This window comes from Geotrypetes seraphini, chromosome 2 (genome assembly GCF_902459505.1).
Source record: "Geotrypetes seraphini chromosome 2, aGeoSer1.1, whole genome shotgun sequence".
NCBI classification, from domain to species: Eukaryota; Metazoa; Chordata; class Amphibia; order Gymnophiona; family Dermophiidae; genus Geotrypetes; species Geotrypetes seraphini.
The window spans coordinates 403294769-403320304 of record NC_047085.1 but is presented as its reverse complement, the minus strand read 5'-3'; the positions used below and the strand labels follow the sequence as shown (position 1 = coordinate 403320304).

Sequence of the window (25536 nt, the reverse complement as noted above, 5' to 3'; positions counted from 1 at the left end):
ATTCTGTTTTCCCCATTTCCCTTCCAGCATCTTCTGCCCACTTTTGTTTTCCCCATTTCCCTTCCAGCACCTTCTGCCCACTTTTGTTTTCCCCATTTCCCTTCCAGCACCTTCTCCCCACCACCACCCTTCCTTCTCACCACCCCCTCACGTGGCCCAAGAATCCCACCTCCTCCCTCCCCCTTACCTTTGCAGCACGTTAGTAAAGTAAGTTGGCTAAGCCTGCCTGCCTGCAGTCGTGAGTGTGTGAGTGGAACCTTCTCCTCTGATGCAACCGGCAGTTGTGTCAGAGGAGAAGCTTCCGCCCACACACACACGCATGCTCCTATGGGTGGGGAATTAGGTACATGAGCCAATCAGGACCTTAGGCCCCTCCCTGGTGCATCTGAGGATGCACTGGGATGGGGAAGGCATGCTATTCTGAAGAGGCGGGCCTGCCAGCCAAAGGGAGTAGGCATCCCTCCAGCCAGCCTTGCAGCTAAAGATATAGGGGGTCTGGGAAGTTTTAGGGGAGGAATGTTCGTGGGGGTCATGTATTTGGGGGTGCCAGCAGGAGGAAGTGGGCATCCCTCCTGCTTCGGACAGTGTGTGTGTGTTGGGGGGGGGGGTTTGGGGGTGGCAGCATCTTCCTGCTGGCCATTTAGAGGTTTGGGGGACTATGCCGCTTGGCTGATTGCAGCAGGGAGATTTCTTTACTGCAATCAGTTTAGTGGCTGTGTCTATTTGAAATGTAGGCCAGCATTTAAATAGCCTAAATTTCATTTGCCTATTGCATCCCTAGGGAGACATCTAGGACCACTTAAGCTCCTCTACACCCACTTCTGAGCAAAACCATGCCCAGCCTTGGGCGAGCTTAAGTGTCCCTAGGTGCCTCCCTGCACCCGCGACAGCTGCCTACAGTGTAGGTTGCCTACCTCGGATTGTTTTGATTAGAAAACGTGCATCCCGATTGGCTGGTTAGACAGCGGTAGGATGCCATTTATAGAATTTGGCCCTTAAAATTTAGCTATGCAAAGGAAATAAAATAAACTGCCACACCAAATATAAATACCCCAATGTGGATTTATTTAAAAAAACCAAACAAACAAACAAACCAGCATTGCTTACATTGAAGCATACAGAATATATCTTAAAAAAACTGTGCATACTCCAAACCACCATGTTTGAAAATGTTAATATAGCTATATAAATCATAATATTACATGTACATGCAGACCAGTGGCATGAATTTCAAATCAAGAAAAGTCATGAAAGAGTTGATAAATGAGAGACAGAATTGTGAGGTCAGAGATTATGGCTACCCTTTTGCTTATAATTCAGTCTTCAGCAGATGCAAGGCTTTCTTCATGTTATTGTACACTAGAAGTGAAACATAAGTAAATGAAATTAGCTGATGATCTATAGTTCTGTCAACTTAACTATTACATTTCATAATAGTTTTGCAATAACAACACACGGAAAGAGATAGACAAATACACAAGAAGCCAATGACACACAAAAAAGTGTACAAGCCTGCAGAACTTTATTTGACAAAGACCCAACACTGCCATTGGCCTTTATCAGGAGTCTTTAAGATTATCATACAATTCACATATAGAAAATGTTGTCCCAATTTGAAATAATACCGGTGTCTGCGTCTGACATTCAGCTCACAGGCTTGTGCAGGGCTGGGACAGACAGGGAAACATGCTTGAGTACCTGCATATAAACCACTTAGACCAGGGGTCTGAAAGTCCCTCCTTGAGGGCCGCAATCCAGTCGGGTTTTCAGGATTTCCTCAATGAATATGCATTGAAAACAGTGCATGCACATAGATCTCATGCATATTCATTGGGGAAATCCTGAAAATCCGACTAGATTACGGCCCTGAAGGAGGGACTTTGAGATCCTTGACTTAGACTATAAGTGGTATATAAATACTTAAAATAAATATAAATACTTAAAATAGACATGTAGTCACATGCTTTATTTGAGCAATTTTTTTGTATGGTTGAATACAAAACATTTTAGTCTGTGTACCACATAACTACCACCCCTTTTTTAAATGAAGCCACGTTAGGCTTTTTTTTTTAGCGCTAGCCATGGTATTAGCTCCAATGCTCACAGAATTCCTATGAATGTTGGAGATAACACCGCCACAAACCGGCAATAAAAAAGCCTAATACGGCTTCATAAAAGTGGGGGAAAGTGTTGATTCTCACAGTGATTCGCTATTCTGACTTTTCAAAACATTCACTGTCCTAATCTTGTCCATCCAATCATAAAAATGAAGGGGTTAAACGTTCCCTCAAAACTTTACCCATTCTTGCTGCAAGTGTACTATGCAATATATTAAATGCTTTCTTGAAAATTTGGGCCATGGAGGTTTCTCTGCAGCAGCAGACAATGTTACTCTGAGACAGTGGTTCTCAATCCCCACACACAGCCAATCAGTTTTCAGGACACCCAGAAAGACTATGCAAGAGAGATTTGCATGCACTGGCTGCATCATATGCAAATGTATTTCCTGTATGTTCATTGCAGATAAAGTGGTACCATGGTTTACGAGCATAATTCGTTCCAGGAGCATGCTCGTAATCCAAAGTACTCGTACATCAAATCAAAATTCCCCATAGAAAATAATGGCAACGCAGACGATTTGTTCCACAACCCAAAAGATGCTATAAGGACCTGGGTGGAAGTGACGAGGGATTGCCCAGGGCTGGGTACCTGTCTGGATGATGCCCGGGTGCTGCAGTTTGTAGGTGGTCAGCCACGCGCAACCATCGGGGTCCCTGTACAGCTGCAGGCAGCGCCGCATCAAGGAGATGCCTCTGCCGTCTGCCAGCCTTCCACACCACATTGGAGAACCTCCGAGCCCACATAGCCGAGCGTTGTCCCACATGTGCGTTATGTATAAACACACACATCGATGAGCGCATCATAGATGTTGTGCGTGTTTATATGTAACGCGCATGTGGGACGGCGCTCGTCTACGTGGGCTTGGGGGTTCTCCAATGTGGTGTGGAAGGCTGGTGGACGGCAGAGGCAACTCCCTGAAGCGGTTTATCAGGATGGCACTTGGCTTGCGAGTCAGTTTCCAGGAGTGTTTTGCTCGTCTTGCAAAACACTCACAAACTGCGTTACTTGCAAACCGAGGTTTGACTGTATTCTGAAAAGCGACTGGCCTGGCCTGGTTACATCCTGGGGACTGAATGAAGAACCACTACTCTTAAGAATATGCACTCCTTTCGTCTTCCCCAGGTGCTAGCTAGCCCAAAGTCTCAGGGCTAGGATGAAGGATTTGTGGTGGTATGAAGAAGACAGTGGTTTAGCCAAGGGTAGGTTCACCTACTTTGGGCATGCAGCGTTACACAATATAGCAGATCTGCACCTCCTTTAGGTGCAGGGATTTACACCAGGCTTCACTTGGTGTAAATCCTTGTGCCTTAAAGTTAGGCGCAGAACTCAGGGCACCATTTGTCGAATATCAGCACTCTTTTTTGGTGCCATATATAGAAATTTGGTCTTATGTGAGAGATGACATAGTGAGATTGAATAAAACTTCATTTTCATTATTTTCTCGGCACATAGAAGGAAGAACATATTTTGCCAGTAATTTATTTGTAAATCATTCATCACAGTTTCCAGCCAGTAACCAATTAATATTTCTAGAGTGAGAATTTGCAATACTTACACAGCTCTACATCATTTGGCTCATAGGTGTATAGGTGGTTTGAATACTTCCCTGGAATATCTCCTCTGACTACCATAGAAGGATCTGTGATTAAAAAAAAACCAGGAGCGGGTCAATATACTACGTATCAAAGTATTTGGATTTTATAATGTAGCAACCATAAGCCCTACCCTCATTTTCCTAAGGAGCCAGGCTGTGGTAAAGGAGGCTGGGGGTATACTGCCCTAGGTACCACCTTGGTGGGGGCACCAGCAGCTCACCTCTTCCCCCCATACCTTTTCAAATCTTTATTGGCCACAAGCTGCATATCTTACTTGTTGCTCATGCCAGCCTCATCTCTTATTAAGCATTCTCAAATTCAAATTTACCCCCTCCTCCCCCCATTTACTAAGCTGTGGTTTTACATTATTAGTCCAAAAGATATTTTTGTCACAATTAGACTATTGCAATTCTCTTTACTTAGGCCCTTTTTTTTTTTTTTTTCTTACTAAGCCATGGTAGAGGCCGAGAGCGCTAAATGCTCTGATGCTGCTCCGACGCTCATAGAATTTGGCTTAGTAAAATGCTCTTAACATGCAAATTAGCATGCTCTTCCTGTTCAAATAACACAAAGTTATTTATTTGCTTCTTTGAGACTTACTATACTGTTTTAACTCATTAGCACGGGGGTGGGCAATTCTGGTCCTTGAGGGCTGGAATCCAGTTGGGTTTTCAGGATTTCCCCAATGAATATGCTTTGAAAGCAGTACATGCAAATAGATCTCATGCATATTCATTGGGGAAATCCTGAAAACCCGACTGGATTCCGGCCCTCAAGGACCGGATTTGCCCACCCCTGGACTAGCAGGACAAAGCTGTGCACGTCTAGGACAGGGCTGTGAAAGTCCCTCCTCGAGGACCGCAATCTAGTCGGGTTTTCAGGATTTCCCAAATGAATATGCATGAGATCTATCTGCATGCACTGCTTTCATTGTTCAGTAGTGCAGTCAAATTTTTGAAAGTTTGGTGGCTTTAATTCTGTCCTCCTGATGTTTGGTTCCAGAGGAAGGGGCTTTGGTCCCTGAAACCAAGCCTGGTCAAACCCTGGAGACTAGAGGAGAGCTTTACAAGAAGTTTTTCTCTCCTACCGTTTATTATCAGTTCCTTAAGAATGGGACAATCTGACTCATCAAGCTAAGCACTGCTGTTATCAGGGTTGGATTAAAGGATAGGTCCAGTAGGCATGGGCCTAGGGCCTGAAATGGTCAGAGGGGCCCGCTGCTGGAACCACCCTCCCTATTCTGCCACTGCTGCTTTTCTTAACCAGCAGCAGCAGCAGCAGCAGCAAACTTTTAAATCAACTGTCCAACCCGCAGCCCAGCTTGTGCTCCCTTGCGAGTCCCAACATGGCCTTCTCCCTTCCTTTCATCTGTGCCTCCCTCTGGCGTATGCTTCATTTCTGGCCGGCTCCCTTGCTGCCTGTTCAAAGCCGCGGGCACCGGCTCCTCTTGAAAACCGCGGCTGCGTTGAAAGAGAAGGAGATAGAGATGCCAGACCATGGGGTGGAGTGGGAAGGTAAGAAGGAAAGGAGAAGAGAGAGATGCCACCGCATAGGGGAGGGGGTGAAGCTGAAATGAATCATGTATAAAGGAGAGAAGGGGCACAGGATAGACAGTTTATGGAAGGAGCATAGAAAGAGGGAAGATGCCATATGGAATGAGGAGAGGGCGGATAGTGGACGGAAGGGGCAGAGAGAAAGGGCAGACAGTGGATGGAAGGGGCTGATGCTGCATGGAAGAGAGAGGACAGATGCTGGCTAGAAAGAAGAGAGTGCAGACAAGATGATTAAAGCAAAAACAACAAAAGGTAGAAAAAGATTTTTTTTGTTGCTTTAGTATAAAATAGTATTGAAGTTGTATTGATAAAACTTTTAAAAATGAAAATAAGCTAATCTTTTTATTGGTCTAATTTTAATGCATTTTTTACTAACTTTTAGAGACCAAAACCCCCATTCTCAGGTCAGGACAGTATAATGTAACAGCAGTATACTATATTGACCTGAAGAAGGAGGTTATGGCCTCTGAAAGTTAATTGTAAAATGGATTAGTCCAATAAAATGGTATATTCTTATTTTCAATTTTTGTTTTATTTCTATTTGTTAATTTGTAAAGTGGTGATTGTTTGTAAGTTTCTTCAAATTTATATCTGCTATATTTATAGTTTGCAGAGTATTAGGGGGATAATTGTTTCTTTGGTGTTTCACTGTATGCAGTTTAGCTTCTTGAGGGTAAAGTTTAACCTTTATCTACATATTTCTATTTTTAGTTTGTGATTACTTATTCCATACTGGGTGAGGGTGTATCTATGTTCTGTATGTATGAAAGACATGGTTTTCTGTTAGCGTTGACTAGCCTTGTTTGGTGAAATGCATTGGACATGGCTCTTGGAAGCACCTTAAATAAACCTGATTTGAAATTTTGAATCTCCTTATTTTCTGCCGATCTTCTTTTGTTTCATGTTGGAGTCTTTGGTGGACTGCTTGCTTTGTTGTTTTGTTACAAGTTAACATACATGGAGTGGAAGGTACTAGAGGAGTTACAGATTTGGTTACAATTGGTTGATGCAGAGTGAGGCAGTTGAGAGGCGTTGTAAACTTGGTTATTAATATAGACTTATATTTCGGATAGTATTACTGCTTTACAATATATTTGAACACATTTATATATGTATGGAAAAAGTTCAGAGTTAAAGTCCTGGGTAAGTAGGTGGGAAGGGAAGGAAGGGGATTTGTTCAGAGATGTTTTTGGGTTGCATAGAAGAAAAACTGTATACTGGTATGCTAATCTTTGTTTTGAATTTAAAAAAGAAAGAAATACAAGTGGAAATAATGAAGTGAATAAGAAAACAGATAAATGGAGGTGGGGCATGGGCAGGGCAGGGCCAGGGGGGCCCAGTTTACTTGTGTGCTTAGGGGCCTTCGAAGAATTAATCCTGCCCTGGCTGTTATTGACTTTTGTTAGCTTGTTTACTTTAACTTTCTCGCTGGAGGTGTGGGGCAGAATTTCCGCTGCTATTTTATTGCATTTATTCACACACAGTATGTTCCTGTGATGGTGTGGAGCTAACTTGTGAATTCTCATTCTGGAAAATGCCCAGGAAGGTTAAGTGTGGTGGCTATGGTTCTATTTGAACTTTGCATTACCTCAAGCTTGCAACCTCACACTGAGGACACGCGTCACCATTATAATATTATTATTCCATCATTTTGGTGTTAGTTATGCAGTGGGCTCCATACCCATACTTTTTGGCAAGTACTGCTCAGTTTGTGACTTTTAAGAATATTTTGCAGTTGTTCGGGGAGGGGGGGATGTTTGTTTTACTGTGATTATCCCAGCATTATATATTTTCTTAAAACCCTCTACTCCTCCCTTCTACTACCCTTCATTAGGACTGACTCTAGAATGCCACCTGACCTGAAGTTTTCCTAAAAGGTATTTTGGAATGTCATCCCATCCCAAACATACATCCCTTGCCCTCCCTTCCCCCTCCCGTATCTTTCCCTATACAATCCTTTTAAAAACCAACATACTGTAGATTTAACACAGAGAGAGCTAATTTTCTCCAATTTCTCATATTGTTAATCAAGGATTATTGTGAGTTTTTCCATAAGTACTAATTGTTGAAGTTTATATATCCACCCCGCCACTGGAGCTGCATCTTCTTTCCTCCAGTGGGTGGCTCTCTCACATCTTGCTGCTGCTAAACACATTGTAATAGACTCATGTATCTTATGCTCTACAATCCCTGTAAGCAATTTCAGTCATGTAATCTCAATGGGCCATTTCACTTTCCTTCCCAGCATCTTCTCCACTGTATCTTTGATTGGTCTCTCAGTTTGTTCTTGTCTTGGGGAATGCACATCAGATGTGTAGAAAAAGACTCTCTCTCATTGAACTCTCTTGAACATCTGTCAGAGCTATTCAGGGAAGAAATAGGGGGGAGGAAAAAGCCTGTGCCACGAGGCAAAATAAAACACAACAGCAGAGAAGACCAACTGAAAGTAACGGACCGGGTGTGACAATAACTAAAACTCTTTAATTGTTCAAACAGATCACATAAATTGATAGGAGCAATTCCGAAACATATATTTCACTCCATTGGGTGTTCAATACCACCCATATAAGATTTTGCAACAATTCTCTTCCAAGATCATCCTGCTTGCTCATATATCTGTAACCATGTTTTTTCAGTAAAGGCTGCATTCCCCCTTTTAAAGTAAATTTACTAGTTTATTCCAGTTTGGGATTTATATATAATGGAGCACTGTGAATTAATTGTTTTCACTGAATGATCTGAAATGTTTGCCGTTTGTATAAATTTTGTTGTTTTTTTTGTATGTTTTAAAAAATTTTATTTTATGGATGCTGCTATTTCTAAAGCCGCCTAGGGATAGGCGGTTGAGAAATCTTTAAAAAAATAAAAATTGCTACTCCCACTGCCCAGATTCTTTTTGATTTCTTTTCCCTCCTGTTGTTGTGGGGGGGGGGGGGGGTGCCATGTTGTCAAATGAAATAAAAATTGTGGAGCCAATGTGTGAGACAGGCTGTTTTTGCTTTTTAGACAGTCCTGTAGTTTCATGATGTATTATGTTTTCTTGGAGATGGCTGGAGATGCTGTTCTTCCTCTGAATGCCATTGTTTGCCTATTTTTTTAACCCTGTGTTCTGCTTGTTTCTCTTGTTGACTCTCTAATAAAAATGATTTAAAAAAAAATAAATAAAAAGAAAATGTAAAATACTTACCCACAAAGACAATCTTAGGGACATACTGGCCATCAAGTAAAAGGTTCTTGTCTGTTGGATCATGCTGAAATAAAAGACGATTGACCCATATTAGAAAATTAAAATAACTGTTAAAATACCTTTTATAAACAGCAGACACAACAGGATTCTTTATCCAGGAATATTTTAATCAGTTGAGCTAATGTGACTGATCGCATGTGAGCGTTCTATAAATGATTATGGGGCTATATTAAAGCGAGTTTTGGAAGCAGAAGGAATTTGGGTTTGCTATGAGAAAAAGTGTGAAGATTTACGCAATTAAGACTTTTTAGTGCCTTGCTCTTTAATTTATGCAGAACAGCTAGAGGCAAAGATCTGGCACTTGCTCAGAAGAAACGCAGAAAGCGGATCATAATGAAGAGAAATGTGGTCTATTACAACATACAACCTGACCACGTTTTGCCTGGACAGTTGTGTCAGGGGCAAAACTATAGGAGTTTCATGGTGCGGAACGGGGAGATTCAGCGTTGCCAGTTAATTGTGGGACGTTTCATTGCAGGTGCGCTGAATCATCCTAGACACGGAGCCCTGAGCAACCCACATGGGTGGTGGTGGGGTCAGGCAGGCTGGCAACCAGCTGCTTCTCCTCCCCGGGACGCCTCCTCCCTAGTACAGGGCATGGCGAGCTCAGAAGTGCATGAAAATGTGGAAGAGCATATCAGTCCCACCTACAGCTGGGCGGCACATGCCCTGCCCCTCCTGCAGCAGGTAACATCGGAATGCCTCTCCAGGAGAAGCTGAGCCCTTCTTCCAACATCATGTATTGGTTAGGCGCTTATCTTTTTGGGCACCCAATTACAGAATCTGTCACCCAGTGTTATAGAATAGCGCATGGCCAAATTCATATCCAAATCATAATTTGTGTCAATTAAATGCTTGTGAGATCCAATAATTAAATCATTGGAGCCCATTAACCAATTATTTTGGACACCGATCTAGGGTCCGTGCACAAATTTGGATAACCTTTACAGAATCCGGGGGAAAATGTAAACGGTTGCCGGTGAGAAGTTTTGAAAAATAATGTTTATGTAGGCAGCACCTATTTGTGATTCTGAATATTGACTCAAGTAAAATTCACTTTAAAGAAATGGTAATGAAACTTACAACAACATTCAAAAGAATAAACTTGTGTGCTAGTTTCTGAATGCTTTTGTGCGCAGCAAATGCTTTCTTCAGAGCTGCAAAGAAATGCACAATTAATCCTGCTGTCCTCTTTGGCGTAGTTTATGACCACAGATAATCTAGAATGGAAAATCAATGTGACCTCATTGCATGTGAAAAACAGTGGCATAGTGAGGGTGAGAGCTGCCCAGGGCGTGTCACCACTCCTCCACTCCTGTCTGCTGCATGCGCCCCCCCCATGCCACTCCTTCCCTGATCCTGCCTGTCGCATGCGCCCCCCCCCCCTTTCCTTCCCTCACACTTCTAGTTGAAGTTGTTCGGCGGTCAACAACATGCTCCTCGTGACCCCATCAGCTCTCCCTCTGATGTCACTTCCTTTGCGCAGCATCTGTAAGTGATGTCAGCGGGAGAATCCACAGGGTTGCAAAGAGCACGTTGTTGACCACCGTGAACAACTTCCACTAGAGGTATGGGGGAAGGGGAGTGCGCACGTGAAGGGGAGGAATGGGAAGAGGCACGGGAGGTTAAGAGGAAGAGGAGTGCCGGCGCCCCCACAAACACAGTACCCGGGGCGGACTGCCCCCCCCCCCCCAGCTCACCTCTCCCTTACTACGCCACTAGTGAAATATGTTCCATTTTCATTATAAAAATAAATATTCATTTGGAATTCATTAGATTGCACTTTTTAAAAAAAAAAAAAAAATTCTCAACATTCGCTTTGTCAATTAGCGGAATATTACTTCACCGTGTCTTAAACCTAAAAGTTAAAGATGTATTCTTTACCATATGAAACAGAAGTATTCAGGCTGTGATACTGTTTACTGGCCCAGGATAAAAGTTGTCTAAAGACTTTGTAATATATGAGCTTTTGAGGCCACACAACTAATTGACCAAACCCCACCAAGTTTATCAAAGGGCCGTATTTACTAATGCGTATCACAGAGGTGGATTCATCAAAGGTTGGTAAGCGCATTAGCGCGTGCTATCATGTAAGCATGCACCAACTGCTAAAGATTCCCATGCTCAGGTTTTAACGTTGCCAACGGCACAAGATGGCACAGCGCAGAAATAGGGGACACGTTAAAACCTGAGCATGATGTGCTCAGTTGTTGCCCAGATGGAAATGGACTTTGAAGTGTAAATCCCAGATGAAACCATCGGATCGCTGGTGAAACAAGATCTTATAGGAGGAAGAACGCTTGGCCTGCCGCCATTGGATATGCTGTTTTTTGAACGCTGCTGAAAAGGAGTGCTACAGCTGAGAGTTCTGGCGCCAGAGCTGTTTTTCTATCTTTTCTTAAATCTTTATTCATTTTCAAACTTACAATAAGTGTGACAGTAAGTTAAAACATTTTAACATTAAATATATCACTTAATATTCAGCAATAATACAAATCATATAACCTTAACTCCCTCCCTTCCCACCCTTTCATAACAAATATTTTTATATGATAATACTAAAAATTATCCCTCCCCCACCCTGAATATTGAACTTATAAATTTAAGGGAAAAAAATGCCATCTATTCATTACAATATTTTGTTAACGGCTCCCACACGTCTTGAAATTTCATTAAATACCCCTACTGTGTAGCTATTACTCTTTCCATTTTATATATATGACACAATGAGTTCCACCAAAAATTATAATTCAGTCTACTCCAGTTCTTCCAGTTACAAGTAATTTGTTGTATGGCAACCCCTGTCATTATAAGCAAAAGCTTATTATTATTCGAAGATATCTGACTCTTTGCTCTCATTGACATGCCAAATAATATAGTATCATAGGTCAATGTCACCGGGTTTTCTAATAAATAATTAATTTGGCACCAATTGATTTGGCACCAATTGATAAATGGACAATAGAACAATAAATGGTCTAAAGTCCCTGCTTCAAGATGGCAATGCCAACATCTATTAGACTTAGAGCTATCCAACTTTTGTAACTGAACAGGGGTCCATAATGCTCTATGCAACAAAAAAAAAACACAAGTTTGTCTCATAGATGCAGACACTGTACATCTCATCCTCCAAATTTGTTGCCATTGAGATGCAGTAATTTGATGCTTAATCTCAATGCTCCAAATGTCCCTCAGACCAGTCTTTGGTTTCTTTTTGATAAATCCAGTTAACAATTTATACCACTGGGCGGCCTGGATTCCGGAATTTGGTGCCTTTTTTGATAGAATAATTATATAAACAATTATAAAATATAAAATTAGCTTTTCTACTGTGCACAGTTGTGGATTCTATATTTCTTTGAGATCCCAACATTCTTTTTTGGTTAGCTTTAAAATCATCAATGATTGCTACGTGATATAGTATTTGAGACTTTTTCTCCACCTGTTTGATTTGAATGTTTGATCTGAGAAATTGAGTCCACTGCTGGTGAGTGACATTTTTTACATATTATTTATTTTACTGTCACTACGATTTATTGATTGAGAAACGTTTAAATACCTACATGGTGTAAATGCACATGAGTTGAGTCTCATTTGAAAGGAAGCTCTGGAATGGGAGGGCATAGGATGAAGTTAAGAGGTGATAGGCTCAGGTGTAATCTAAGGAAATACTTTTTTACAGAAAGGGTGGTAGAATGCATGGAACAGTCTCCCGGAAGAGGTGGGGGAGACAGAGGCTGTCTCTGAATTCAAGAGGGCCTGGGATAGTCACATGGGATCTCTTAGAGAGAGGAAGAGATAATGGTTACTGTAGATGGGCAGACTAGATAGGCTATTTGGCCTTTATCTGCCATCATGTTTCTAATTTTTTGAGTGTGTTACTCAGGTGTCTTGTTTATGGAAATTTTCTACTATAAATAATCCAAAATAAAGCATTTTGATGTTCAGTGCTGCGTATGCCTAGTAGCGCTATAGAAATAATAATAATTAGTAGTAGTAGTAGATACACTAATTGATTAAGGCAGCAATGCCCACTCTCCATCTCTCAGATACATTCTCTCAGTCAAAAGATAAAAAAATATTTTTTAGCACATGGGTAGCACATTCACATTTGGAACTTACTTCCCTTTTAAGTTATGTAAACACGTGTTTACCTCAGCTTAGTAAAAGGAGTCCTAATCCACATATAAACTACTGGCTGTAAGATTTATCATCACACAGAGAAAAGCCTCCTTCATAATCATAAACCAGTGGTCTCCCACCTTTTTCATGTAGAGGGTTGCAGTGTGAACACGAGAAAACTCTGAGGGCCACCAAAAGATTTCAAGTACATGTAAGCTTGAAATCTTTTGGTGGTCTTCAGTTTGTTCCAGGCATACAGTGCATCAAGGTAGACGGAACGGAGTCTGAAGTTGGCCTTAGATGAAAAGAGTACAGATAACATAGACTTATCTGATGAGCGGAGTGCCCGGGGGGAGGGGGGGAGTGTGGGGAGAGATGAGAGAGGAGAGAGGAGAGGTACTGAGGAATTGCGGAGTGAATACATTTATAGGTCAGTATGAGGAGTTTGAACTGTATGCTTTCCTCTATGGCAGGGGTGTCCAATGTCAGTCCTCGAGGGCCGCAATCCAGTCGGGTTTTCAGGATTTCCCCAATGAATATGCATGAGATCTATTTGCATGCACTGCTTTCATTGTATGCTAATAGATCTCATGCATATTCATTGGGAAAATCCTGAAAACCCGACTGGATTGCGGCCCTCGAGGACCGACATTGGACACCCCTGCTCTATGGCATGGTCTACTTCTCGCAGAACCCTCAATAGGATACAACTAAATGTCCCATCTACAAAAAATCTCCAGTACAAGTGTATTTTTCACTCCATGCTAACCTTCCTAGGAGTAAAAACTTGGAATGACCTCACAGAAATGACCAGAATGGAACCTAGCTATACCACATTCCGGAAAAAATTGAAAACCTTCCTCTTTGATACATGAACTCTGAAATTCCCTCTGTTCTCCTTTCTTGCCTGAGTATCTCTCCCCCTTCTCCTCATTCCTCTCCTCCCAGTCCCTTCTCTTTCTTTTTTCCTCTTACTTCTCTCTGTAAGTCGCCTTGAGCCTTCATAGGTATGTGCAACACACAAATAGAATCCCCGTTCAGAATTTCAAGCTCCCTTCAATCCTTCCGCAAACACCTGAAAACTTGGCTCTTTTCAAAAATCTAACACCTCCTGCTCTTTGGTACCCTGTCCCTCTTTATCTTCCTAGCTCCTTTCCTATAACCCTTCATTGTAGCTCCTTTTCAATCTAACCCTGTAAACCATGCCGAGCTCTACGCTTATGGAGATGGCACGGTATACAAACCTAAGGTTTAGTTTAGTTTAGTTTAGATTAGATAGGGAGCCAATGAAGTGACTTGAGGTAAGGAGTAATGTGGACATAAAGAAAATAAAGGCGAAAGAGTTGGCGTTCATGAAATATAAAAAAACCCAAGAAGAGGAGAGCAGAAAGGACTACAGGGTGAAACTGAAAGAAGCCAAGAGAGAGATACGTTTGGCGAAGGCACAGGCGGAAGAACAAATGGCTAAAAATGTAAAAAAGGGAGATAAAATTTTTTTCAGATATATTAGTGAAAGGAGGAAGATAAAAAATGGAATTGCTAGGCTAAAAGATGCTAGGAACAAATATGTGGAGAGTGATGAGGAGAAAGCAAATGTGCTAAACAAATACTTCTGTTCTGTGTTCACAGAAGAAAATCCTGGAGAAGGACCGAGATTGTCTGGCAAAGTTACACGAGAAAATGGAGTAGATTCTGCGCCGTTCACGGAGGAGGGTGTTTATGAGCAACTTGAAAAACTGAAGGTGGACAAAGCGATGGGACCAGACGGTATCCATCCCAGGATAGTAAGGGAGCTCAGAGAGGTTCTGGCGAGTCCTATTAAAGACTTGTTTAACAAATCTCTGGAGACGGGAGTGATTCCTGGGGATTGGAGGAGAGCGGATGTGGTCCCTATTCATAAAAGTGGTCACAGGGATGAAGCAGGAAACTACAGGCCGGTGGGCCTCACTTCAGTTGTTGGAAAAATAATGGAAGTGTTGCTGAAAGAAAGGATAGTGTATTTCCTTGAATCTAATGGGTTACAGGATCCGAGACAACATGGCTTTACAAAAGGTAAATCGTGCCAAACGAACCTGATTGAATTTTTTGATTGGGTGACCAGAGAGCTGGATCGAGGACATATGCTAGATGTAATTTACTTGGATTTCAGCAAAGCCTTTGATACAGTTCCTCATAGGAGGCTATTGAACAAACTTGAAGGGCTGAAGTTAGGACCCAAAGTGGTGAACTGGGTCAGAAACTGGCTGTCGGACAGATGCCAGAGGGTGGTGGTTAATGGAAGTCGCTCGAAGGAAGGAAAGGTGACTAGTGGAGTCCCTCAGGGTTCAGTGCTGAGGCCAATCCTGTTCAATAAGTATGTAAGTGACATTGCTGAAGGGTTAGAAGGAAAAGTGTGCCTTTTTGCAGATGATACCAAGATTTGTAACAGAGTAGACACCGAAGAGGGAGTGGAAAATATGAAAAAGGATCTGCAAAAGTTAGAGGAATGGTCTAATGCCTGGCAACTAAAATTCAATGCAAAGAAATGCAGAGTAATGCATTTGGGGATTAACAATAGGAAGGAACCGTATATGCTGGGAGGAGAGAAGCTGATATGCACGGACGGGGAGAGGGACCTTGGGGTGATAGTGTCCGAAGATCTAAAGGCGAAAAAACAGTGTGACAAGGCAGTGGCTGCTGCCAGAAGGATTCTGGGCTGTATAAAGAGAGGCATAGTCAGTAGAAGGAAGAAGGTGTTGATGCCCCTATACAGGTCATTGGTGAGGCCCCACTTGGAGTATTGTGTTCAGTTTTGGAGACCGTATCTGGCGAAAGACGTAAGAAGACTTGAGGCGGTCCAGAGGAGGGCGACGAAAATGATAGGAGGCTTGCGCCAGAAGACATATGAGGAGAGACTGGAAGCCCTGAATATGTATACCCTAGAGGAAAGGAGAGACAGGGGAGATATGATTCAGACGTTCAAATACTTAAAGGGTATTAACGTAGAACAAAATCTTTTCCAGAGAAAGGAAAATGGTAAAACCAGAGGACATAATTTGAGGTTGAGGGGTGGTAGATTCAGGGGCAATGTTAGGAAATTCTACTTTACGGAGAGGGTGGTGGATGCCTGGAATGCGCTCCCGAGAGAGGTGGTGGAGAGTAAAACTGTGACTGAGTTCAAAGAAGCGTGGGATGAACACAGAATATTTAGAATCAGAAAATAATATTAAATATTGAACTAGGCCAGTTACTGGGCAGACTTGTACGGTCTGTGTCTGTGTATGGCCGTTTGGTGGAGGATGGGCAGGGGAGGGCTTCAATGGCTGGGAGGGTGTAGAAGAGATTTCGGCAGTTGGAACCCAAGCATAGTACCGGGTAAAGCTTTGGATTCTCGCCCAGAAATAGCTAAGAAGAAAAAAAAAAAAAAATTTAAATTGAATCAGGTTGGGCAGACTGGATGGACCATTCGGGTCTTTATCTGCCGTCATCTACTATGTACTATGACATAGAGACATTGACAGAATATGAGGTATGCAGCATGAGTTTTGAACAGATTGAAGGGAAGAGAGATGGTTTAGTGGAAGGCTAGTGAGAAGCAGGTTGCAATAGCACAGAGGTCCTGTGCTCTTCAACATCTTTATAAATGATCTGGACATTGGTACGACGAGTGAGATGATTAAATTTGTGGACGATATGAAGTTATACAGAGTAGTGAAGACACAGGGGGATTGTGAAGACCTGCAATGTGACATAATCAAGCTCGAGAAATGGGCATCGACATGGCAGATGATGTTCAATGTGGATAAGTGCAAAGTGATGCATGTTAGGAACAAAAATCTCATACATGAATACTTGCAGAGACCTCCCAAGAAAGGGACCTGGGAGTTCCGATCGACAAGTCCATGAAGCCATCTGCACAATGTGCTGTGGCGGCGAAAAGGGCAAACAGAATGCTAGGAATGATCAAGAAGGGGATCACGAACAGATCAGAGAAGGTTATGCCGCTGTACCGGGCCATGGTTCACCCTCACCTGGAGTACTGCGTCCAGCAGTGATCGCCGTACATGAAGAAGGACACGGTACTACTTGAAAGGGTCCAGAGAAGAGCGACTAAATTGGTTAAAGAGATGGAGAAGTTGCCATACAGTGAGAGATTGGAGAAGCTGGGCCTCTTCTCCCTTGAAAAGAGGAGACTGAGAGGGGACATGATTGAAACATTCAAAATACTGAAGGGAATAGACTTAGTAGAGAAAGACAAACTGTTCACCCTCTCCAAGGTAGGGAGAACGAGAGGATACTCTCTAAAGTTGAAAGGGGATAGATTCCTTACAAACATAAGGAAATTCATCTTCATCCAGAGAGTGGTAAAAAACTGGAATACTCTTCCGGAGTCTGTTATACGGGAAAACACCCTCCAGGGTTTCAAGACAAAGTTGGAATAGTTCATGCTAAACTGGTGAGACTGGACTCATTTGGAGCACTGGTCTTGACCTTGGGGCCACTGCTTGAGCGGACTGCTGGGAAGGATGGACCATTGGTCTGACCCAGCAGTGGCAATTCTTATGTTCTTATGTTCCTTTTATGTTCCAAAATCAAGCAATACTTGAGCGTTGGCCGCCAAGCAATCGTCCTTCAATTTGATATATCCGCTGCGGTAGATCAGGCATGGTCCCTACTGAAAAATACTATCACAGAAGCACAAAATCTCTACATTTCGCGGATTTCCAAAGAAAGGAAAACTAAAGGCAAAGGAGAACCGGCATGGCTTACTAGAGAGGTGAAGGAAGCCATAAAAGAAAAGAAGGACTCCTTTAAAAAATGGAAACGCACGAAAACAACCAAAGCTTGGACCAAACACAAAGATGATCAGAAGAAATGTCACAAGGTGGTGAGGGATGCCAAAAAGGACTATGAGGAGAAAATAGCGCAAGAGGCCAAAAATTTCAAGCCCTTCTTTAGATACGTAAAAGGAAAAAAACCTGCAAAAGAGGCAGTGGGACCGCTGGATGACCAGGGAAGAAAAGGGTACATCAAGGAAGACAAACAAATTGCAGACAGACTAAATTCCTTCTTTGCGTCTGTCTTTACGAAGGAGGACACCACAACAATACCAGAAGCAGTGAAAGTGTTCAAAGGAGTAATAGAGGACAGCCTCACCACAGTAGAAGTGGACTTGGACCAGATATACTACCAGATCGACAATCTTAAAAGCGACAAATCCCCAGGACCTCATGGGATTCACCAGAGAGTCTTAAAAGAACTGAAGATTGAAATTGGAGAGCTTTTGCAAAAACTTGCCAACCTGTCAATTAGAACTGGACAGATACCAGACGATTGGAAGATAGCGAATGTCATGCCAATTTTCAAAAACGGATCAAGAGGAGAACCGGGCAATTACAGACCTGTGAGTCTTACGTCTGTCCCTGGAAAGATGGTTGAAGCACTGATTAAAGATAGCATAGTCCGGCACTTGGATACACAGCATGACCTGATGAGAGCCAGTCAACATGGCTTCAGGAAAGGGAAATCATGTTTGACGAATTTACTTCAATTTTTTTTATGACCATGAACAAACAAATTGATAGTGGAGAACCGGTGGACATAATATACTTGGGACTTCCAGAAAGCGTTTGACAAGGTTCCACATGAAAGACTTCTCAGGATAGAGGGAGATATACTAAGATGGATAGGCAAATGGCTGGAGAACAGAAAGCTTAGAGTGGGCATAAATGGGAAGTTCTCAGACTGGGAGAAAGTGACTAGCGGTGTGCCCCAGGGCTCGGTACTTGGGCCCATCTTATTTAATATTTTCATCAATGACCTAGAAGAAGGCACATCCAGTGAGATCATCAAATTTGCAGACGACACAAAGCTATGCCGGGCAATCAGATCGCAGAATGATAGCGAGGAACTCTAGAGTGACTTGTGTCAGTTAGAGAAATGGGCGGAGAAATGGCAGATGAAGTTTAATGTGGAAAAGTGCAAAGTAATGCATTTAGGCAGAAAGAACAAGGAACACGAGTATAGAATGTCAGGTGCAACTCTGGGTAAGAGCGAACAAGAAAAGGATCTGGATGTACTGATAGATAGGACCCTGAAACCATCGGCACAATGCACGGCAGCAGCAAAGAAAGCAAAAAGAATGTTAGGCATGATAAAGAAAGGAATCACGAGTAGATTGGAGAAAGTTATAATGCCGCTTTATAGAACAATGGTCAGACCACACTTGGAATACTGTGTCCAACATTGGTCTCCCAACCTAAAGAAGGATATAAAACTGCTGGAGAGGGTGCAGAGACGAGCAACGAAGCTATGGAGAACTTGGAATATGAGGAACAACTTAAGAGACTGGGACTCTTGAGAAACGGAGACTGCGAGGGGATATGATCGAGACTTTCAAAATACTGAAAGGAATTGACAAAATAGAGCAGGAAAAAAAATTATTTACAATGTCCAATGTGACACGGACAAGAGGACATGGACTGAAGCAAAGGGGGGGACAAGTCCAGGACAAATATCAGAAAGTTTTGCTTCACGCAACGAGTGGTGGACACCTGGAATGCTCTCCCAGAGGAGGTTATTGTGGAATCCACAGTTCTAGGATTTAAAAGCAAACTAGATGCACATCTCCTTACGAGAGGCATAGAGAAATATTGGTGAGTAAAATTACGCCAGGTGTACACCTGGCTGGGCCTCCGTGTGTGTGGATCGCTGGACTTGATGGACCGAAGGTCTGATCCAGAGATGGCAGTTCTTACGTTCTTATGCCTTATTCCCTTATGTTTTTTCCCTACTTGTTTTCCTAACTAAGACAGATGTAATCTTTTCCCTATCTTTCCCTCCACCTCAAGTTTGTCTTGTTTTAAACTTATGTTACTGAGTTTTAATTTTGTATCTTTATATTTTATGTTTTATTTTGTAAATCGCTTTGTAAACAGATTTAGCGATAAATCAAATGTTAATAAACATTGAACCTTGAACCTTTGAATCAGTTGACCACCAATTATAACTATCCAAACTCAATGAAATAGGCATCATAGGAACTGTCCCAAACTGGTTCAAAGACATCCTACATGCAAAAACCGCTGAACCACTCATAAACATATTCGTCAATTCCTGGTCAACATCAACCAGAAAACTAGAATCACTTCAACTACTCCTTCCATCTCCCATAGGGGTTAAATACAAATGCACATTCGACTCACTCTTCACTTATATTGGCACCAAGACCTGGAACAACCTCCCGACTGACATCAGAATGGAAACATTCTACAACAGATTCCGAAAAAAAATTAAAATCTATCTTCTTTGAAAGCATCAAGACTATAGACAAGAAACTTGAAATACCCAATGTCACTACATCCCATACTCAACACAAGTGTTATACCAGTACGGTCATAGAACTTCTTCAGTATAGTCCCTTCCCCATTACTCCATTTATAACTCTGCCCTCCTCAAACTGTTATAATGTAGCACATACATTCTGTAATCCTTTATATTGTAAGTCACCTTGAACCTGTTTCGGCAAAGCGTGACTTAGAAATACTAGATTACCGGTAGATTAGTAGTCTAAGGGAGAGGTGATCTACATTGTTCGCTGATTAGTGCAAGATTAGTGCATGAGCCCTTAGGTCTGGATTCTATAAATGATGCTATGATCAGCAGCCACCCACAAAAGCAACACCAATTGTGTGTCACTCACTTGATGGCACTGTTTATAGAACTGTGGCTATGTCACAGAAAGGCGCCAGAAATGTAGGTCAGAGTTTAAAAGGCCTACATTTCCAGCACCTATCTGTGATGAGAATCATGACTACAGAAGTTCCTACCGACACCTAAGGTTACTTTCGGCATTAACCACACCTTTGTAGTCGCAGTTCCGGTGCCGTATGTGGAGGCACCATCTTTTTTAAATTGCTTTTAAATGACATGATCAATTATTGTGTCAATTAAAGGCAATGAAACCAATTAAGTTAGGCAGCAGTAGGGTGGCTACCGCCGTCTAACCTTCGGCAGTTGTTGTAGAGTCTGGCCCTTACTGCCTACAAAACAGTTGTCAGTATGGACTTGCCCACTAATATTTGGTAATGGCCATGAAATAATGGTGATATCAGCATGTGGCCATTAATTTGGAAAATGGAAAATTGGCAGTTTTCCTGCTGTGGTAAAAATGGCTTTAGCACTCAGGAAAGAACCACATAAGGATGTGTTAAGACCACTTTCTACTGCAGCTTTGCAAAATGACCTCTTAGATTGGCGTAAACAGACTTTTTTTTTACTTCTTTATATTATTATTAGAATAAGAAGAGAAAAGACATTATTCTAGTCTTCAGTTTAATACATGCATTAGCCTTGAAGAAGATTTTAAGAGTTTATAGTCTTGTTGCCTAATCTTGTACAGTACAGAATTAAATTGTCATGAATTACTGTGGAATTTTATTGAAGATTTAAACAATGAACTATGCTACCCATTCTTGTTTATCATTAAAAAAAACAAACTAAAATATGGTTACCTTGTGAGTGTGGGCAGTTTTCACGATGATTGATTACCATCAGAGGTCTATTACTTGGAGGGGAAAAAAGGAAAATAATGTTTAAAATTAATACATCAGAAGTAAGTGTGCTAAGACCCTGCTACAGTGCTGCCATATTGAATCCACCGATTGTCAACTAGCTTCATCCCGGAGCTCTTGAATCTCAGTCTCCAAGTAAATTAAATAGTACACTAGATGGCACTACCTGTACAAGGAAGGAAATAGACGGCTGTGTAAATAATACCTGTGCTTGGATTTGAACAAGGCTTCCTCATAAGTCTGCATCCATTGAAGGTTGTCACCCCACCCTGAAAGAAAAGGACAAAGAAATTACCTTGTAAAGAAAGGTGTGCACCACGGGTGCTGTGTTTCATCTACTTCAGCTTTGCAGGCAGACATTTAAAAGAAGCCTGCAAAGAGGGAGCTGGGCAAACACTGGATTTTGCTGGGGGGTTTTATGCTTCCGGATTTATACAGTAAAGAAGCACAAGACACATTTCTCAACAACACAAAATCAGTGATGGGAACAAGGATCAGAAGGGACATATTTAAGGTCACAGGCAGAGGTTACGCGAACCAGACAGGTAAGTAGGAAAGGGAATTACTTGAAACCGAGGTGGGAGTGAAACAGGGTGAGGTTTAGGGGAGAGATTAAATATTTCTTGAAACTCCTACCTCTGGAAAGAGTCTGAGGTTTTCTGGTCCCACGCATTGTAGTGCTCTCTTTCCCTACGGCATCTTTGCCTATGGCATCCTTGCCTTTGGCATCTTTGCCCACGGCCTCCTTGTCAATGGCATCTTTGCCCACGGTCTCCTTGTCAATGGCATCTTTGCCTACATCATCCTTGCCTTCGGCATTTTTGACGAGGCTATGGGAGACAGCCACAAGCAGCAGAAACACTGACAAATATCCTTTTTCCATGGTGGGCAAGCGCTAAAAGTAGCATAAAAAAAAACCTTGCATTCACCAACTGTTAAACCTAGAACAACTGAAAACTTGATGTGCTTTGAGCTACTGGCAGTTCCTTTTTATAAACACTTTTTAAAAACAATTGATCACAAAAATAGCAAAAATCAGTCTATAAATTGCATACACTGTATAGATTTGATTTCTCACCTTTCAATCCTGAGCTCAAGGTGAGTTACATTAAGGTACAGTAAAAAAACATCCATGTCTCCAGAGGATTTACAGTTTACTTGTACTTCAGTAGGAGGAACAGATTTTGAATCGTAGGTTCCCCTGTTTTTCTGCTCATTACTCTTATTACAAGATGATTTCTTCATCCCTGCTGCTAAACACTAGGGGAGAATCATTTATAGTTTGCTTTCTGAGTGTATAAATCATGCCTATTTACCAGTGTAAACGATACCTGAGTAATTTTGGGGGTGAGGTGCTCCTTGTTAGAGGTAGTTTAGTTAACAGAAATGTGCCCCTAACAAACTATAAAATCAGATCAAAATTCAGCATTATGATTTCACAATAATCAAATTGGGTCTTAGTGTCACATGGACATCAGTTAATTAACACATAGCAAACACCAAAATACATCCTTTACCAAAGGGGACTAAGCTTGGTTGGTTGGTTTTAGTTAACTAGCAAGCTTGTATGTGTACAAGCTTTATGAAAGTTAGAAATAACTTGTTATCACTTTAATTTTGCATTTCCTCATTCCTCTCTTATCTATCTTTCATTCTTGTCTTTCATATGTTGACTTCAATGGATTAACTAAGGAGATTGAAAGTATGTAAAAGTCAAAGTACCACAGGTTTAAAGTTTCACCTTTCTAACAGGTGCATGTCTGAGAAAAGTCTGAGAGGGAAGTATTAGGCTTACCTTTTCTCCCAAATGCACTTTTTATCCCAGACCTAGGGAAGGGTTTCAGGCTTGAATGGTGACCAGAGTGATGAAAGCTCCTTTATTTATACACCGCTGCATATTTTGTCCCCACCCTCCAGCCCTAAATTTGAATGCTGCTCACAAAGCCCCTTTCTTCCTTAAAATTGGACAGGTAAATTCAGGAAATAAAAAGCATCATTCCTCTATCACAACAAAAGCATCATATATTCCATTAAAAAAAAAAGATGAAGGTGTTTTGCTTTTATTTTTTACTTTAGTAAACTTTTAAGGAATATGGCAACAATCCAAATACAGCTAAGCTTAAATGCAGACTTCTGATTTGCCCGAAGGCTGATTTGTCTTTGTGTGATTGGAGGAGAGATTTGCTGAAGGCAAGTTTCTTGCATTGCTATATGAAAAGAAGATGGTTGATTTAGAACTTGGGTTTATAGTTGTACAAATATTAAATCTTGACCCCCTCAGTTTGTTTAATAGTTCATTCATTATTTTGCATGTTTATTTCCTTAATGTGAGTTGTGAATTATGAATTTATGACCTGTATCTGAGTTGAGAGACCAAGATAAAAGCAAATTAGAATCACATTATTTTATTATTCTGTTTTACTCTGGAGTGGAAAATGGGTTTAGTTCTGAATATATCTGTTTTGTAAGATAAAATAACCTTTATTTTGGACTTTCACTCTTTTATTGAACTATTATCTTGCTTACAAGGTCACAAAATATGGATACTATAGTTTTTTTATTTTTTTAATTAAATTTTACTTTATTTCAAACTTTTACCAATACAGTGAAGGAATGGATATTACAAACATTTAGAAAAAAAAAAAAAGAATTAACATCCTTGCTTATATTGCAAGTATAACATCATTATCCCTCTAGCCCACATTATAAATGGAGGACCATTTCAAATTTTATAAACATCAGTAAAAATAATCAAGAAAGTAAATACACTACTAAGAAAATCTTCCCTCAAAAGAAACTAAAACATACATAGTAACATAGTAACATAGTAGATGACGGCAGATAAAGACCCGAATGGTCCATCCAGTCTGCCCAACCTGATTCAATTTAAATTTTTTTTAAAAAAATTTTTCTTCTTAGCTATTTCTGGGCAAGAATCCAAAGCTTTACCCGGTACTGTGCTTGGGTTCCAACTGCCGAAATCTCTGTTAAGACTTACTCCAGCCCATCTACAACCTCCCAGCCATTGAAGCCCTCCCCTGCCCATCCTCCACCAAACGGCCATACACAGACACAGACCTGCAAGTCTGCCCAGTACTGGCCTAGTTCAATATTTAATATTATTTTCTGACTCTAAATCTTCTGTGTTCATCCCACGCTTCTTTGAACTCAGTCACAGTTTTACTCTCCACCACCTCTCTCGGGAGCGCATTCCAGGCATCCATTACCCTCTCCGTAAAGTAGAATTTCCTAACATTGCCCCTGAATCTACCACCCCTCAACCTCAAATTATGTCCTCTGGTTTTAGCATTTTCCTTTCTCTGGAAAAGATTTTATTCTACGTTAATACCCTTCAAGTATTTGAACATCTGAATCATATCTCCCCTGTCTCTCCTTTCCTCTAGGGTATACATATTCAGGGCTTCCAGTCTCTCCTCATACGTCTTCTGGCGCAAACCTCCTCTCATTTTCGTCGCCCTCCTCTGGACCGCCTCAAGTCTTCTTACGTCTTTCGCCAGATACGGTCTCCAAAACTGAACACAATACTCCAAGTGGGGCCTCACCAATGACCTGTACAGGGGCATCAACACCTTCTTCCTTCTACTGACTACGCCTCTCTTTATACAACCCAGCATCCTTCTGGCAACAGCCACTGCCTTGTCACACTGTTTTTTCGCCTTTAGATCTTCGGACATTATAACCCCAAGGTCCCTCTCCCCGTCCGTGCATATCAGCTTCTCTCCTCCCAGCATATACGGTTCCTTCCTATTCTTAATCCCCCAAATGCATTACTCTGCATTTCTTTGCATTGAATTTTAGTTGCCAGGCATTAGACCATTCCTCTAACTTTTGCAGATCCTTTTTCATATTTTCCACTCCCTCACTATAATTAAGAAACAAACATAAGAATAGCCATACTGGTGCAGATTATGGTCTATCTAGCCCAGTATCCTGCTTCCAACAGTGAAATAGCAAATGTCTCAAATAGCAGAATAGTACCATGTTCCAAACTTTGAACAGTCCAGTTTTTACGACTGCTACAGTTTTTTGAATTTACATGTTCAGAAAGTGTCTGTATTCTAGAATCTCAGTGAATGATTTCTTTTATGATGTACCATTATTCATAAACTAGATTTTAAAAAATCTGAATTTTTTGTTTTAGACTCTGGAAGATGGTGTGATCTGGTTCATCCTCGGGAGCCTTTCAGATGGCCAAAGTGATGTCATGCCTGATGAGATGTCTTGTGGCATACTTTTCACGGAATATTGATCTCATAGAATGGGGCTTTCATCGATGGTTCATTCCCAGTTGACAAATGCAGAAAGTTAAACACAAAATAGTAGCA

At 41.5% G+C, this 25536-nt stretch overlaps 1 protein-coding gene across 1 annotated transcript; it reads right to left on the bottom strand.

The window, feature by feature from the left end:
* Positions 1 to 1042: 1042 nt before the first annotated feature.
* On the bottom strand, positions 1043 to 23091 carry LOC117354097 (anterior gradient protein 2-A-like). The gene is made up of 8 exons (XM_033930959.1): positions 22986 to 23091; positions 21827 to 22085; positions 21396 to 21459; positions 21131 to 21183; positions 9600 to 9673; positions 8457 to 8520; positions 3677 to 3760; positions 1043 to 1359 (listed from the first exon to the last, which is right to left on the bottom strand). The coding sequence occupies exons 2-8, from the start codon at positions 22071 to 22073 to the stop codon at positions 1310 to 1312; spliced, it is 636 nt and encodes a 211-aa protein (XP_033786850.1). The 5' UTR covers positions 22074 to 22085; positions 22986 to 23091; the 3' UTR covers positions 1043 to 1309.
* Between the last annotated feature and the right edge of the window lie 2445 nt (positions 23092 to 25536).

What these genes read in the sequence shown, in the direction of transcription:
- LOC117354097 (XM_033930959.1), bottom strand. Translation starts at nt 22,073, where the DNA reads ATGGAAAAAGGATATTTGTCAGTGTTTCTGCTGCTTGTGGCTGTCTCC. An exon ending in TTGTTCAAATCCAAGCACAG is followed by an intron (nt 21,184 to 21,395) that starts GTATTATTTACA and finishes TTCCCCTCCAAG; the next exon opens with TAATAGACCTCTGATGGTAA. An exon ending in GCCAAATGATGTAGAGCTGT is followed by an intron (nt 1,360 to 3,676) that starts GTAAGTATTGCA and finishes TTTCACTTCTAG; the next exon opens with TGTACAATAACATGAAGAAA.